General features: G+C 50.6%; 2 protein-coding genes across 2 annotated transcripts; one reads left to right on the plus strand and one right to left on the minus strand.

Annotated features, from left to right (window-relative positions):
- Window positions 1–309: 309 nt before the first annotated feature.
- LOC123098234 (cysteine synthase 2) lies at window positions 310–4,304 on the plus strand. The gene is made up of 6 exons (XM_044520167.1): window positions 310–620; window positions 716–790; window positions 1,541–1,684; window positions 2,108–2,536; window positions 2,624–2,859; window positions 3,757–4,304. The coding sequence occupies exons 1-6, from the start codon at window positions 399–401 to the stop codon at window positions 3,974–3,976; spliced, it is 1,326 nt and encodes a 441-aa protein (XP_044376102.1). The 5' UTR covers window positions 310–398; the 3' UTR covers window positions 3,977–4,304.
- Window positions 4,305–4,411: 107 nt separating this feature from the next.
- On the minus strand, window positions 4,412–6,722 carry LOC123098233 (pentatricopeptide repeat-containing protein ATP4 homolog, chloroplastic). The gene has a single exon (XM_044520166.1). It carries the CDS (start codon window positions 6,644–6,646, stop codon window positions 4,580–4,582), a length of 2,067 nt encoding a protein of 688 aa, XP_044376101.1. The 5' UTR covers window positions 6,647–6,722; the 3' UTR covers window positions 4,412–4,579.
- Window positions 6,723–15,360: the final 8,638 nt, after the last annotated feature.

The raw sequence follows: 15,360 nt of genomic DNA on the forward strand, positions 1-15,360 counted from the left end.
AAGTCCGCTTTGTGTCCGCCTCCGACCCAAATGTGACCCAAGTTTGAAAAGGAAATGGGTTAGGACGAACACAAAACAGACATAAAATGAGAATGGGTAGCAAACGGACGCAAGCAGATTGCTGCGATTGGAGTTGCTCTTAGGTCTGACTAATACGAGTTAAATATTGTGTGTGCAGACATCTTCCAACAAATTTACACCATGATTCTTTTCGAAAAATTCGAATAAGAAAGTTACTTTTTCTTTCTATTTTTTTCAACTCTTTATTTAAGGACTCCCGGGTCAAAAAAAGGACTCCCGGGTTGAACCAAGTTGGTTCGCCCTCCCTCTCAACCTCCACAGCCCAACTGAACTTCTGAACCCAAGGGTTCGCTACCCGGCCCCCTCCCACCCTCGCGATGGCGGCTGCGACGGCGACGGCGGCAGGAGCAGCCGCTGCGGCCGCCTCCATATCCTTGTTTGCATACTACTTCCTCTTCGGCAGGAGCGGCTCCAAGTTCCCATGGGCCCGCACCACCGGCGCGGACGACCGGAGGACGCGGCGGAAGGGCCTCGTGGAGGCCGTCGGCAACACGCCTCTCATCCGCATCAACAGCCTCTCTGACGCCACCGGGTGTGAGGTATATTCTTTGGGTGTCTCCTTGTGTGCAGCTCCGCTTTCCTGCTTCGGTTTAAGGTACTGAGGTACTGGATTTGTTATTCGAATGTGCTGCAGATTCTGGGGAAGGCCGAATTTCTGAACCCGGGAGGCAGCGTGAAGGACCGTGTGGCGGTTAAGATTATCGAGGAGGTAATTTGTGCAGTTCGGTGTAAATTGTAAGATTAATTCGGTTAGTTTTTAGAAGCCAGAAGGGAGAAGTGTGAAGTACTTCCTCCGTTCCTAAATATAAGTATTTTTAGAGATTCAGTAAGAACTACATACGGATGTATATAGACATATTTTAGAGTGTAAATTCACTCATTTTGCTCCGTATGTAGTCCGCATTGGAATCTCTAAAAAGACTTATATTTAGGAACGGAGATAGTAGATAGGGTTCATGGTGAGAAGTTGTCTGACCGATTCATGCAATGTTGGCAAGGGTTACATGTTTTTTAGTCATTTGGTGAGGTCAAGTTCATGTAGCGAGTTCGTCCTTAATGAAGGATATGCTATTAGTGAATAGTAAGTGTAGTTCTAGCATATGTATTTTTCTTTCATTTGTTATGATTATAAGTATGTAAAATTACGGTTCTAAAGGAACAACCGTAGTTATTCTGGAACAAAGCATTCATGGAAAGCACCATTCAGTTATGGGTTTCGAGTATTAAAGAAAAGGGGTTTTGAATTTTGCTTCTTTTGCATGAAATGCAAAAAAGTAGGTGATAATATCGAATTACTTCCTTGCATACTTGGATCTAGCTAAATTATTTACATTTCAATGGATGAGGCATGAGATACTTCGTCGATATATTCAGTTTTATGCTATAGTATATATTGATCCTACAGAAATTTATTTTCTCTTTTGACTTAACATGACACTGGCATTTTTATTGCAATTAGGCTCTGAAATCTGGGGATCTTGTCTGTGGTGGTGTAGTAACAGAAGGGAGTGCCGGAAGCACGGCTATTAGCTTGGCCACTGTTGCTCCTGCTTATGGCTGTAGGTGCCATGTTGTTATTCCTGATGATGCTGCCGTTGAGAAGGTATGGAGGTTATGCTCTGTTCGAGAATTCTTGGTGTACTAAATCGGACATCTGCTGCTGTAGCATCCAGAATTTGTACTTGAATTGTCTTGTTATGTAATAAGATGAACTAATTTAGATCAGACCAGGTAGACCAGGTCTGAAATCAGGCTCTCATTGGGCCCAAGACCTATCAGAAATAATAAATCAAGATAACACCATAGCATTGTATTTCCAAGTATCAATATTCTGGGGTTCAGGCCTGAGCTTCCGGGACTGGTCTAGACTTGAGCCTGCCCTTTCAAGGGCGTGGGGCTTTTCAGGCCTGGTTGGATATTTTAGATGCTCCGGTGGGAATCTCTCCTAACAATGAATCACAGTACTTCAATCCTGTTTGTTGCTTATATTCCTGCTATGTAGTTTTACTTAAAGATTGCTTTCCAGTCTCAAATAATTGAAGCGCTTGGAGCTACTGTGGAACGAGTGCGTCCTGTTTCAATCACTCACAGAGACCATTTTGTCAATATTGCAAGAAGAAGGGCATTGGAAGCCAATATAGCATCAGCACAAAGGGAACCTAATCACATACAAACTAATGGTTCAGCCTATGTTGATACTAAAACGCTGAACTCCAAACAAACTAACGGTTCAGCACATGCCAGTTCTGAAGTGCCTGACAATGGCAAATGTTACCCTAATTCTGATTCAAAGGGAGGTTTCTTTGCTGACCAGTTTGAGAATATGGCAAACTATCGAGCGCATTACGAATGGACTGGTCCTGAGATATGGAAGCAAACTAAAGGGACTGTTCATGCCTTTGTTGCTGCCGCTGGTACTGGCGGTACAATTGCTGGAGTTTCACGATATCTTAAGGTTTGTATGCTTATTATTGTCTTTCTTCTATATATGTTTTCTTCTTGGGTCAACTAATTTTTTATTGCTATGATATTATTTACTTAGGAAATGAACAGAAATGTCCGATGCTTTTTAATGGATCCACCTGGATCTGGTCTGTTTAATAAGGTAACCAGAGGGGTTATGTATACAAAAGAGGAGGCTGAGGGCAAAAGGCTGAAAAATCCTTTTGACACTATTACTGAAGGAATTGGAATCAACAGGGTCACAGCAAATTTTATGATGGCAGAACTGGATGGTGCTTACCGGGGAACAGATAGAGAAGCTGTTGAGATGTCAAGGTACATACTTCCAGTTTAAGTTTTTATCGACTTTCAGCAGTTATGGAATAGCTATGCATACGATTTTGATGCGCGATTCCTGTACGATGCAGTTCAAGCTACACAATTTCAAAGAATGACTCAATCCATTGGTGTAGGTGTTTTTTTGTACTGAGATCGTATATGAATTGTTGTATGCTTAGCGTTGCTCTAGCAGTTATTATCTGAAAGAGAAAGGATAATTTGTTTAGTTGTATAGTTTACATCATTTTTTTTACTGCAGTCTACCTTTAACCGATCAACCAATTGGCCTGATTTTGTACTATTTCACTGTACAACTTAAATACATGTTGAAGTTATTATGTCTTGGGTTATTGGGTCCCTCGACCCCTCCAAAAATAAAGAAAAATGAGTACACATCCCACCCTTTTCTCAAACTCCAGTAGAAGCTTCAATCGTCATTTGTTAAGCATGTTTTTAGAACCAATAGGAAGACTTATATACTCCCTCCTTTCCTAGATATAGGCTGTATAGTTTTTGGAGAAAAAAATGCGGAATATAGGGTGCATGGCCTTTGTTGTCAATTTTACCCCTCCACCGATCAGCTCACACACATGAAATCCCTAAAAAAAGGAGATGATTTATTTAGAAAACTCAGCCATGATTTCATGCGTGTGAGCTGATTGGTGGAGGGGTAAAATTGACAACAAAGGTTATACATCGTATATTCCGAATTTTTTCCTCAAAAAACTATACACCCTATATCTAGGAACGGAGGGAGTATTTATTTAATCACCTTAGCCGTGATAGTTGATGGAAAGTTCGCCGTTGTTCATTCTTCTATCTTACCAAGTATGTTAGCGAACCGTGAAAATACTTCCATCCATCTGACCTCAGTTACTTGAAACATTAATCTAGGTTCCTGCTGAGAAGAGATGGACTATTTGTTGGGAGTTCTTCAGCCATGAATTGTGTTGGGGCTGTAAGAGTTGCCCGGGATTTAGGTCCAGGACATACAATTGTGACAATTCTCTGCGACAGTGGGATGAGGCATCTAAGTAAGTTCTTCAATGATGAATATTTGGCCAATCATGGGTTGACACCAACTGCTACTGGTCTGGAGTTTCTTGATCAGTAAAAACTTCACAGGGGATGCATGATTTCAGCAGTTTTGTCATTCTTCGTTGTCTGTCCTGAAAACAGTTGACGAGTGAACACTGAGGCGCCGAAACATTCCATCTAACAAGGGAACTGTTGGCTCCAGATAATGGACCTCAAATTTTATGTCATCCTAATTGAAGGTTCCTCTGGAAGAACTTTAGAGTAGTTGTCATAGCCATTTAGTAGGGATTGGGATAGCCAACCATTCAGACTGTTGTACACTGCAAATCTTCTTGTTTTTCTTCAGCCTGTTGTACACTGCTCAAGTCACCAATTCATCTATGTATACGCAGTTATTTATAGAATCATTTATGCTACTACTGTCTTGGTTCTGTGAGATGGCAGCACACATCAACTAGTCTGCGATAAAAACCATTCTAGGTGTTCCAACAGATCATCGCATGCATCATGCTAATGGTAAGAGTACTGAAAAGAACTGGTATTCTTTAGTCATGAAAGTAAACAGAAGCATCTGTCACCAGAAGGGTGGATTATGAAGATTTCAGAACACCCACAGCCACAGGTTATACCAAATAAAAAAACAAATAAATCCTATATACCTCCTCCTAGATTGTGCACCTTACACGGCGACTAGCTCTGACGACTTCTTCGCCTCCAGCCAGTGCTTGGCAGCAACGCTCGTCGTCAGGAACCAGCCGGCCTTGTCGGGAGCGCCATGGAAGGGGGCGTCGAGCTCCTTGAGATGCGACTCGAACACGGAGGCCAGCCCTTTGTCGGAGTACATGTTCCTCCCCTCCCCTGTGTGGATTCCGAGCAGTGGTGGCAGCTCTTCGCCGCTCTGAAGCGTCGTGTACAGGTCGTTCATCCAGACATGGAGTGTGGTCAGGGCGGCGCCGACGGAGAGGCCTCTGAGGTGCAGCGACCACTGCGTCTGCGTCCTCGTCTGCACGTTGCTGTAGATGTCGAGCTGCAGCGCGGCGTCGAGGAGCGCGCAGGCTTTCTCCATCTGCCCCAGGTTGATGCACAGGTCCATCAAGCAGTTGCAGTAGGGCATCTTCACCACGCCACGGGCGCCGCTCAGGATGCCCCTGGCTGCCTCCTTGAAGGATTCAGTGGAGGCTTTCCTGTCCGCCAGGAGCTTCACCACGGTGCCAAGCTCGGCATTGCTTCTGTCGATGCAGTCAACCACCTTGCCGAGCTCCTCCACCGGCGTATCCGCTGCCACGGTAAGGAGGCAGCCGCAGAACCGGTCGTCAGGCGTGATTTTGAGCTCCTTTAGCATGCCGAATGACCTGACAACATCGTCAGTGCATCCCGCTTTACCGTAGCACCGGGTGAGCGACGTGAGGATGAAGATGTTGGGCTTGAAACCTGCCTCTGCCATCTCCTTCAGTATGGCCTCGGCACCAGGGACATTACCAGTGCAGGAATATAGTGTCACCATTGATGAGTAGGTCCAGCTATCAGGCTTGCACTTGGTGTCCATGGACGACTTCATGTCTCTGAAGATCTCCTCAGCCTCGTCAACGTAGCCGATGTCGGCGCACATTGACAGGAGCATGTTGTACAGCACCACGTCGATGTCCATCACCTCGTCCTTCATCTTCCGGTACACGATCATCGCGTCCTCGCCGTAGCGTGCCCTGGTGTACGCCTGCAGGAGACAGCAGTAGGTTGCTCTGTTGGGCTGCACCTTCTGGCTGACCATCTCCCTGTGGATGGTCTTCACTACCCATGGCCGCATGGCACGGCCCATGGCGTCCAGCACGGTGTTGTACACGACCAGGTTTGGCTTGACGCCGACGGCCTTCATTTCCTCAAACACGTTGAGTGCGCCGTCGAAATTGCCGCTGGTGGAGTGCACCTTGATCACCGTGGCGCATATGACAGGGTCGAGCTGGCATCTCTCGGACCGGGCACGGTCGTACAAGCGGAGTGCCATCTCGGCGTCCCCGGCGCGGCCGTACGCGTCGATCACGACCGAGTAGGTGAGCATGTCCGGCGAGCACCCTGACTCCGGCATCTTCTCGAACCACTCCACGGCCTTGCCGGGCGGGCCGCAGGCGCGCGCGCAGCTGATGACGGTCGAGAAGGTGGTGTTGTCCGGCTGCACGCCGTCCCGCAGCATCGCGTCCCAGAGCGCCTCCGTTTCGCTCCAGCGCCGCCGATTGCGCAGCACCTTGAACACGACGTTGTAGAGGATGACCTTGCTGCGGACCTCGGCGTTCTCCAGGAACCAGCGCAGCGCGAGCACGGCGGTGGCCGGGTTGCCGGCGGCCGTGTTGAGCACGATGGCGGCGTCCTGCTCGGAGGGGGCCTCGGGGAAGGCGGCCTCGAGCGCGGCGGCGACGGGCGCCTCGGCGGGCTCGCACGCGGCGAGCGCTGCGGCCGCGGCGGCGAGGCGGGCCCGGCGGCCGGATCCGGCGCGCGCGCGGGCGAGTTCGGCGGCGCGCGGGCTGTTGGGGTTGACCCAGAGGAACTTCGCAGTGCTGGAAATCTTGGGGTTCTGGCCGGGGTCGGAGGGAGGCGCCGGGTCCTGGGGCGGCGAGTCCTGGACGGAGACATGTGCGGCGGCCGGCGAGGCGGAGGAGGAGTGGTTCTTGGGCTGGAAGGAGAGCGAGATTGGGCGGTGCGGCCATGAGAGGAAGGAGGAAGGGGACGATGGGCAGATGGGTAGGGAAGCCATCTCGCTGCTCTGCTCTGCTCTCCTGCGGGTGGATTGTGGGGTGCCCACTGTCCAGAGCTTCGCTTCGGTTGGGGAGTGACGGACGCGACTGTGTCTTGCTGTCAGCAAGTGGGGTCCAGATGCCAGGGACACCGAAGGCGACGCGCTCTTCCCGCCGCTCCTCGTGAGGTGAGACCCCAAACTGCCAAAGTACATACGCCGCGCCGCGCAGCGTCCCTCGCACTCCACCGCGGCGGCGGCGCCACCGCCCCGGGCTCGCCTCCCTCGCCGACCGACCGGCACCTTCTCATCCTCACCGACTACCCGCCGGGCTCCTACCCGCGCCTACCCCGCTCGACGCGTTCCCCGACTCCTCTCGAGCCCACCACCGCCGCGGGGGCGGGATCGGCGTCCGATTCACGCGCGCCTTCCACGCCACCGAGCCGTGCGGTGCAGCCGCTCCCGCGTGTGATCCTGCGCGGCCCTGTCGTGCACTGGATGGATCGCGGCGAAGCTGGGCTGCCATTGCCTGGCCTCGGGCGTGTGATTTACCCAGGCAAAGTCGTCTTCTCTCACGAGGGCGCGGTAGCTGTTCGACGAAATAGACGAGCCCGGAGTTTCTCCCCGGGATCAATCGTGTTTCAGGAGCTTCTAGTGCTCGAGAGTGGCTTACCTGCAGCTTTGTGTTCCATGGTCGCAGGTTCTGTACGGCACGCGACTAAATTTCAGGGCATGATGCATCAGTGACGAATTTCTAGCACAAAGCTGCCCAGTTATACAATCTGCAGTTCTGCCCAGGTACTATGGACTGGAGAGCCAGTTTTGAGCCTTTGCGTTTGTTGTTTAGGATGCTACTTAGTCTTGTAGCAAATATGTTGATGTTTTTACCATTACAAAGTAAGCTTCAGTTAGCTAAATAAACCATTCTGATGGTAATAATACCTTCGAATGATACATTATATGTTATGTGTAAAACTCACAGAAATGATAGGCACATATTAGTAGGGAAGTTACGCAAACCAAATAGTTCCTACACACAGAACTGCCTACATGATGTGAGCCAAGGATGATGTTAGCCGATCTCTATTAAGACAGAAGGGGGAGTTTACAGGTACAATACTTAAATGGTTGGGATTCCACTTGCCTTCATGTTGTTTCCCCAAATCAATGAGCCTGTATGTTCATAGAAACATATGTGCTTATGTAACGAAAGTTTTGATTCTAGGTTGGGGTGAGTACCGTGAATTGACGCCTCGATTCGGGGCTCAAAATTTCAGTCTCCGAGTTCCTCTTTTTTTTTCCTCTTCTTTTTCAGCTCATTTCTAGCTGAGCCTTGTGCCTTTTATGGTACTTGCTGCCCTATAGACATCAAGCATAGTATCAATTGTAACCTTTTATTAAATTGAGCAATTTTTCTGACCAATATTGTTACCCTCTGAGTTTTATTCCCTTGTATTAATTCTTTTTATCCATTTTACAAACGTAGTAACATAGTTGAAGGAAGAAAACTTAATGGAAAACAAACTTCTAGAATGGTAGAGAAGTGACAAGACAGATACTTGCTATTTTTTTGAAGCTCACGATTTTTTTGGAATTAGTGCACAGTAAGAGCATCTTCAGCCGCGTCTTCAGAAAGGCCTCTCCAGGCGATTTTTTCGCGCCGGCGCCGAAAAAATGGCTCAGTCGCACCCCCAGGAGCCCGATTTTCGCCGGCCTGGGCCGAAATCAGCGCCAGCGGACCCAGGCCGAACCCGGCGCGCTGGGGGGGGAGCCCGGGGGCGCCAGGGCGAGTTGTTTTGGCGCGAAGCAGCCGCGGGCCCGCCGAGTCAGCGAGATGGGCGCTTCGTCGCCCTCATCGCCTCGGTTCCCGCGGGAATCAATGCCAAGGCTGCCACGCTGCCGCCGCCGGTCAGCCTTGCCATTGATTCCTCACGGGCAGCGTGCCGACGCCTCCCCTCCCGCGCACGCGTACACACGGGCGTGGCTATATAAGCCGGTGGCCTCCCTCGCCTCTGGCCACACCGCCGAGCTCTACCTCTCCCGCGCGCCGCCGCCGAGCCCTCCCTCTCCCTCCCCCGATGGCCGAACGTTTCCCCGGCGACGAGGCGGCGGCCAACGGCTTCGGCCGCCGCTCGCTCCGCGAACAGGAGTCGTGGCTCCTGTTCGAGGCCAACATCCCGGCCCTGCCGGACATGCGCACCGGGCCGACGGGGTGGAGGCTCAGCAACGGGGGAGTGCCCATTCCCCGTTGCCCGACGCCGTGGCGCGCCCCAACTACTTCGCTGCCGGGGTGGAGATCGTTCGCGCCTCCCTCACCGACGAGCAGCTCGCCCTCCCCCAGTACGCCGCCGACAACCACACGGCGTGGGCGGCGTACTTCGAGCACCGTCAGCAGCAGAGGCTGGCGTCCACCAACGGGGCGCCGGTGGTGGGCGGCACGAAGAACAGCGAGGGGCGCCACCTGTGGTGGGGCGTCCCCGGCCGCACGCTCGAGGGCGTGCTGACGCACCTTGAGGGCGGCAACAACCCGCCGCTGGCATACCCTCCCCCGGCGAGGGCGGCCGCCCCGGCCCACCGCCGACGCGCCGGGCAATGGATGCCCAGGAGGTTCGGCTCCTCCTCGTCGTCCTCCTCGCACTCCTCCTCACGGGCTTCTTCCCACTCCTCCGGCTCTCCGGCGCTGCTCGGCGTCAAGGCCGAGCCCGCGGCGGAGACGTCGCTCGGCCGGCGCACTCGCAGCGCCGGCATCGTCATCAACGAGGGCGGCCGGCGCGCCTCCTCGTTGGCTCCTCCGCGCTTCGTCAAGCCAAAGACGGAGCCGGGGCTCGCGCCGGTGAAAACGGAGCCGGGTCTCCCCGCCGTGAAGACGGAGCACGACGACGACGCGGCCCTGAAATGGGCGCGCAACGACTCCCTGAAGATGGCGAGGGAGCGCCAGCGCGCCGCCCTGCGGCGGTTTGAGCAGCGCCGCCGGGGCCGCGACGAAGGAGGAGTCGTCGTCATGGAAGACAGCGCTGCCGCCACCAGTCCGCGTTGGCGACGCCGGTCAGGGGTCCACCAGGGATGGCCGCGTCAAGGAGGAGAAGGCTGCCGCCGACGACGGCGGCGAGGATGGCGACGACGACGGCGACTACTCGGCGTTCAGCGATTTCTTTTTTTAGTTATATTTGCTATGTACCGCGTCGCGAACATGTCAATATATGCCAAAGTTTGCCGAAATTTAGCCGTGTTTAACCGAACTTCGCCGAATGTTTTTTTCTTTTTGAAAAAATTAGACGCATCTGGGGCGGCCCTGGGACCGGCGACTGGGGACCAACGACCTGGCGACCGGCGCCCCAGGCCCTTTTTTTGCGCCGGCTCGCCCCCAAGCGGCGATTTTTAGGCGCCCCCTGGGGGGCCAACGGCTGGAGATGCTCTAATAGCAAGAACCCATATAACTCTTTTTCTTTTGAGTGGAAGCACTCATGTAACTGCTGCATTATCAGCTGTATGTGCATAAAAACCATTAGAGATCATCGCTGCCGTAGAACCAGAGCATGGATGCAGGAGTCAAGGTAGTAGGATTATTAGAGATCATGAGCACAATTTCGTTCCCAGGTCTAGCAGAGTGTCTCCCTTCCAGGTTCGTTATCTGAAATAAAGCACTAAATGGTATCACTGTAAGTGGAAACCGGTAATATTTCCACTTTCCTAGTACTCACTTAAACTGAAATTACATGATAGAGAATGAAAACTGGAATAAGAAACTGGGTGGGACACTACTGAACATTCAGATTCGGGTATCATACAACGCCCATACTCTTAGGTAGCCAATCAGCCACAGTTCATACCTCGCTTCAACAACAGTTCTGGTAGTAAGAACTGTGAGGGTTCTGGTTCAACTATAACGTTCAATTCCAAGTAGTCAGATTATTTTTCATTGTACCGGAGAATCGGGCTAAGTGGTGTAGTCGATTTGTGTAAGAGATCTTTCTATGATCATGGAAGAATAATTCTGTAATATACATTTGGTAACCTATATGTAACACCCATGATGCGGTTATATCTCCCACGTGTCGAGGAACGACTTAGAGGCATAACCGCATTGTGGTTCTGTCGCAAGAAGGGTCATCTTCACACAATCCCATGTAATGAACAAGAATGGGATAAAGAGTTGGCTTACAATCGTCACTTCACAAATTACATAAATAAATCATACAACAATCAGAGTACACACATAGACCGACTATGGTCAAATCCCAATAAAAAAGAAGACAACCCAACTGCTAGATCCCCGATCGTCCCAACTGGGCTCCACTACTGATCAACAGGAAACCAAACAACACAACGAACAAGATCTTCATCGAGCTCCCACTTGAGCTCGGTTGCGTCACCTGCACTGGTATCCTCGGCACCTGCAACTGTTTTGGAAGTATCTGTGAGTCACGAGGACTCAGCAATCTCACACCCGCGAGATCAAGACTATTTAAGCTTATAGGAAAGGATGGTGTAATGAGGTGGAGCTGCAGCAGGCACTAAGCATATATGGTGGCTAACATACGCAAATGAGAGCGAGAAGAGAAGCAACGCAACGATCGCGAAGCTAGAAATGATCAAGAAGTGATCCTGAAACTACTTACGTTCATGCATAACTCAAACCGTGTTCACTTCCCGGACTCCGCCGAAAAGAGACCATCACGGTTACACACACGGTTGATGCATTTTAATTAAGTCGAGTGTCAAGTTCTCTACAACTGGATATTAACAAATTCCCATCTGCCACATAACCGCGGGCACGGCTCTCAAAAGTTTATACCCTGCAGGGGTGTCCCTACTTCGCCCATTATAAGCTCTCACGGTCAACGAAGGATGTTCCTTCTCCCGGGAAGACCCGATCAGTCTCGGAATCCCGGTTTACAAGACATTTCGACAATGGTAAAACAAGACCAGCAAAGCCGCCCGAATGTGCCGACAAATCCCGATAGGAGCTGCACATATCTCGTTCTCAGGGCACACCGGATGAGCAAGACGTCGGGTTGGCATAGACCCTGGTTGCCCAGGGGGCGCCGGACATCGCTCGGTTTAGACCAGCACTCGAAGGAGCACTGGCCCGGGGGGTAAATAAAGACGACCCTTGAGTCTGCAGAACCCAAGGGAAAAAGGCTTAGGTGGCAAATGTTAAAACCAAGGTTGGGCCTTGCTGGAGGAGTTTTATTCAAAGCGAACTGTCAAGGGGGTCCCATAAATCACCCAACCGCGTTAGGAACGCAAAATCAAGGAACATAACACCGGTATGACGGAAACTAGGGAGGCAAGAATGGAACAAAACACCAGGCATAAGGCCGAGCCTTCCACCCTTTACCAAGTATATAGATGCATTAATTAAATAAGAGATATTGTGATATCCCAACATAATTATGTTCCAACAAGGAGCAATCTTCAACTTCATCTGCAACTAACAACGCTATAAGAGGGGCTGAGCAAAAGCGATAACATAGCCAAACAACGGTTTGCTAGGAAGGGTGACAAAGGTTAGAGGTTCATGACAATTTGGGAGGCTTGATAAGCAAGTGGTAGGTAGCGTGGCATAGCAATAGAGCGAACAACTAGCAAGCAAAGATAGAAGTGATTTCGAGGGTATGGTCATCTTGCCTGAAATCCCGCAAGGAAGAAGAACGAGTCCATGAAGAAGACAAACGGACGAAGTCGAACGAATCCTCACAACTCCGGAACGAAACCGAAGCTAACGAGAGAAGCAACCCGAAAAGAAACAAACAACATAGTAAACAACCATCACATAAGCATGGCATGATGCAAAAACAAGTATGATGCATGTCCGGTTTAAATTTGCATGGCATGGCAAAGTGCACCAAACAACACTACAAATTAAATGGAGCTCAATATGCAACGAGTTGCATATTGAAGAAACACCACATCAATTATTTAGTTCTCTCTCGTTTATGTACCCAACAATATTAAATGTTATTAAACATGGCAAAAGGTGAAGCATAGTAAGACTATCTATCTAGGCAAGTTTAAATGAGGCCGGAACAACAAACAACAATTCCGGAAAATCCTCATATGCATATTTTGGAATTGGTACTGTTCTGCCCTAAACCATATTTTAGATTTGTTAAACATGCAAGATGAGTGCACCATGTTAAACTAGGCATTTTTCTAAGCAAGTTACATATATAGTTTATTTAAATCCGAGTTACGGTTAATTAGTTATGAATTAAATCATTTTAACATGGCATTTATACAAATTTAAACAAACAACAAGTTTAAACATTTTTTAACATGGATGAAAGTAGCATATTATGAAACTAGATGAAATTCTAAGCATTTTACATATTTAAATTATTTTAAACCGATGCATGGTTAATTAGTTATTACATGCATGAACATAAGGGTGCAATCTGTAAAAATGCAGTTCCTGGGAAAATAGCAAAAATCGCAACAGAGGAAAAAAACACGCATCAGGCCGAATCTGGGACGGACTGGGTGCAGGACTGTGGGTGGCTCACCATGGGCCAAGCCCAGATCGACGCAGAGGCAAGAGGAGGCCTGTTCCTGGGCTGCTAGGCGCGCAGCTGGACCAAGCGATGGGGAGGCGCGGTCAAACGAGGCAGGACTAGGCGCGGGTCAACGCAGCAGCGACGGCGCGCTCGTCCTCCTGCTCGAAGCAGAGGATGCAGGGGGCGACGGCCGCGGCCGGACTTGGCGACGGCGGTGGACTTGGCGTGCTCTCCGGCGAGGACGGACGAAGGGGCCGGATGGATCCAGGCGGCGAAGGAGGAACGGCGATGGCTCCACGGCTTGGCGGCATCCAAGCGGCGAACAGAGGGGGCTTGAGCGAGTCGCGGAGGCCATGGCTCGGTTGGGGAACGACGAGGCCGGATGGATCCACCTCGGACCCGGTGAGGCAGCTTGAGCTCGGCGGCTGGACTCGAAGATGGGCTGGGCGCGGGCGTTCGTCCTCCCTGCAACGAGGACGAGACGCGAGGCAGACGAGCTGGTCGCCGAACCAGAGCGACGACGGCGGCCTTCGACGGGAACGGGGCCGGAGGAGGTCGTGGGGGTCGGGAAAAGGCGCGGCGGCGATGACCCCCTCCAGATCCGGCGCGGTTTGGGATTTGGCAAGCCCGCACGAGGTGGAACTTGGGAGCGGCGACTCCTGTCCATGGCGTCGGGGCAGAGCTCCTTTGGTTCCTGCGGAAGCAGGAGAAGGAGAGAGAGAGAGGGAGGGATTAGAGCAGAGGAGGGAGTAGAAGGCAGGGAAGGAGAAGAAGGGGCGGAGGTGAGGGCGACGGTCTGGTCGTGGTCGGCGGCGGGGATGAGGTCTCGGGCGCAAGGAGACCGGCGAGCGGCGCTGGTTGGTTGGTGCAGAAAATGAGGTGGATTGGAGGCTGCGGGTTTTTCCGGGAGGGATCCCGAGAAGGATTTGGTTGAGTGGCGACGGCGAGGGACAATCCTCCTAAAATTTAGGGTTTGCCAAAATGGACTAGGGGTGGACGAATATATACATCACGGATTAGGTTAGGGGCTACCTCGTCCCTCAGATCGCAATCGGACGATCGAGAGAAATAGGTAGGGAGTCCAAATAACAAAACGGAGATATTTTAGGGATGTTGGGGGATGATCCAGACCCATCGGTAACGACAACCCGGGTCGGGTTCGGGACAATTTTCGGACGCGCGCGAGGGGTGGTCTGAGAGGGGTCGACAAAGACAAAGTGTCTGACAAAAGGCCCCGGAGAAAACAAGAGAGAAAACGAGGAGCAACGTTGCAAGTGTGGTTGGTCTCGAAACGGTCAACGAAAGCAAGGGGGGACGCGCCAACTATGAGCGGATGCAAGTTTTATGAAAACATGCGGATGCAATGCGATGATGAATGCAACAAACAAATAATACACACAACGATAACGAAAAAAAACATGGAAACCGTCTGGAGCGTCGGTCTCGGGGCGTTACAACACTCCACCACTACAAAAGGATCTCGTCCCGAGATCTAGGATGGCACCGGAGAGAAACGGAAGAGGAAGAGGTAAATCTAAGTTGCTTCTTTGACAAACGAGTGAAACCACGAACCTTGAGAGATTGAACGAACGAAAAGAGAGAATACAAGGGAGATGAACGAGATTGAAAACACTCTGTTATCAAAGAGGAACAAGGAACACTGCGAGAACCTTTGTAGGTTGAAGAATATGAAACAAGAGCTTAACAGATCAAAAGGAATATGAAAGCACACCGGTAGAAAAGAGAAACAAGGAACACCATGTGAACCTTGGAGTTTGCAAATCTATGAATGACGAGAACAATGGACGAGAAGTACATGCAAGCACTCCGGTTGAAACGAGATGTACAAGGAACGATAAGGATCAATTATGACAACGCTCCGGTTGGAAATGAAAAGAATAGAATTTGAACTTGGCAAAATGAAAGCACTTGGATGAGACTCCGGTTAAAATTAAATAGAGAAGGAATAAGATTGATATAATTTGGGCAGCATTCCGACTGAAAGAAGAAGGAAAACTTGATAAGATGAGAAGAACTTGAAGAGATGACACAACACTCCGGTTAAATGGTAAGCATGAAAAGAACACGATCCTCGCAAATCGAGATGATGAGTGAAGATAGCAACATCACCAAGCCTCCGGAAGAAAATATAAGATAGATCATCGGAATAAGAGAACGGAGAAGGAAATGATAACTTCTACCACAATTGAATTTGGGAAGTATCCTTCCAAGAAGGTT

Source organism: Triticum aestivum, chromosome 4D, assembly GCF_018294505.1.
Source record: "Triticum aestivum cultivar Chinese Spring chromosome 4D, IWGSC CS RefSeq v2.1, whole genome shotgun sequence".
NCBI lineage: Eukaryota > Viridiplantae > Streptophyta > Magnoliopsida > Poales > Poaceae > Triticum > Triticum aestivum.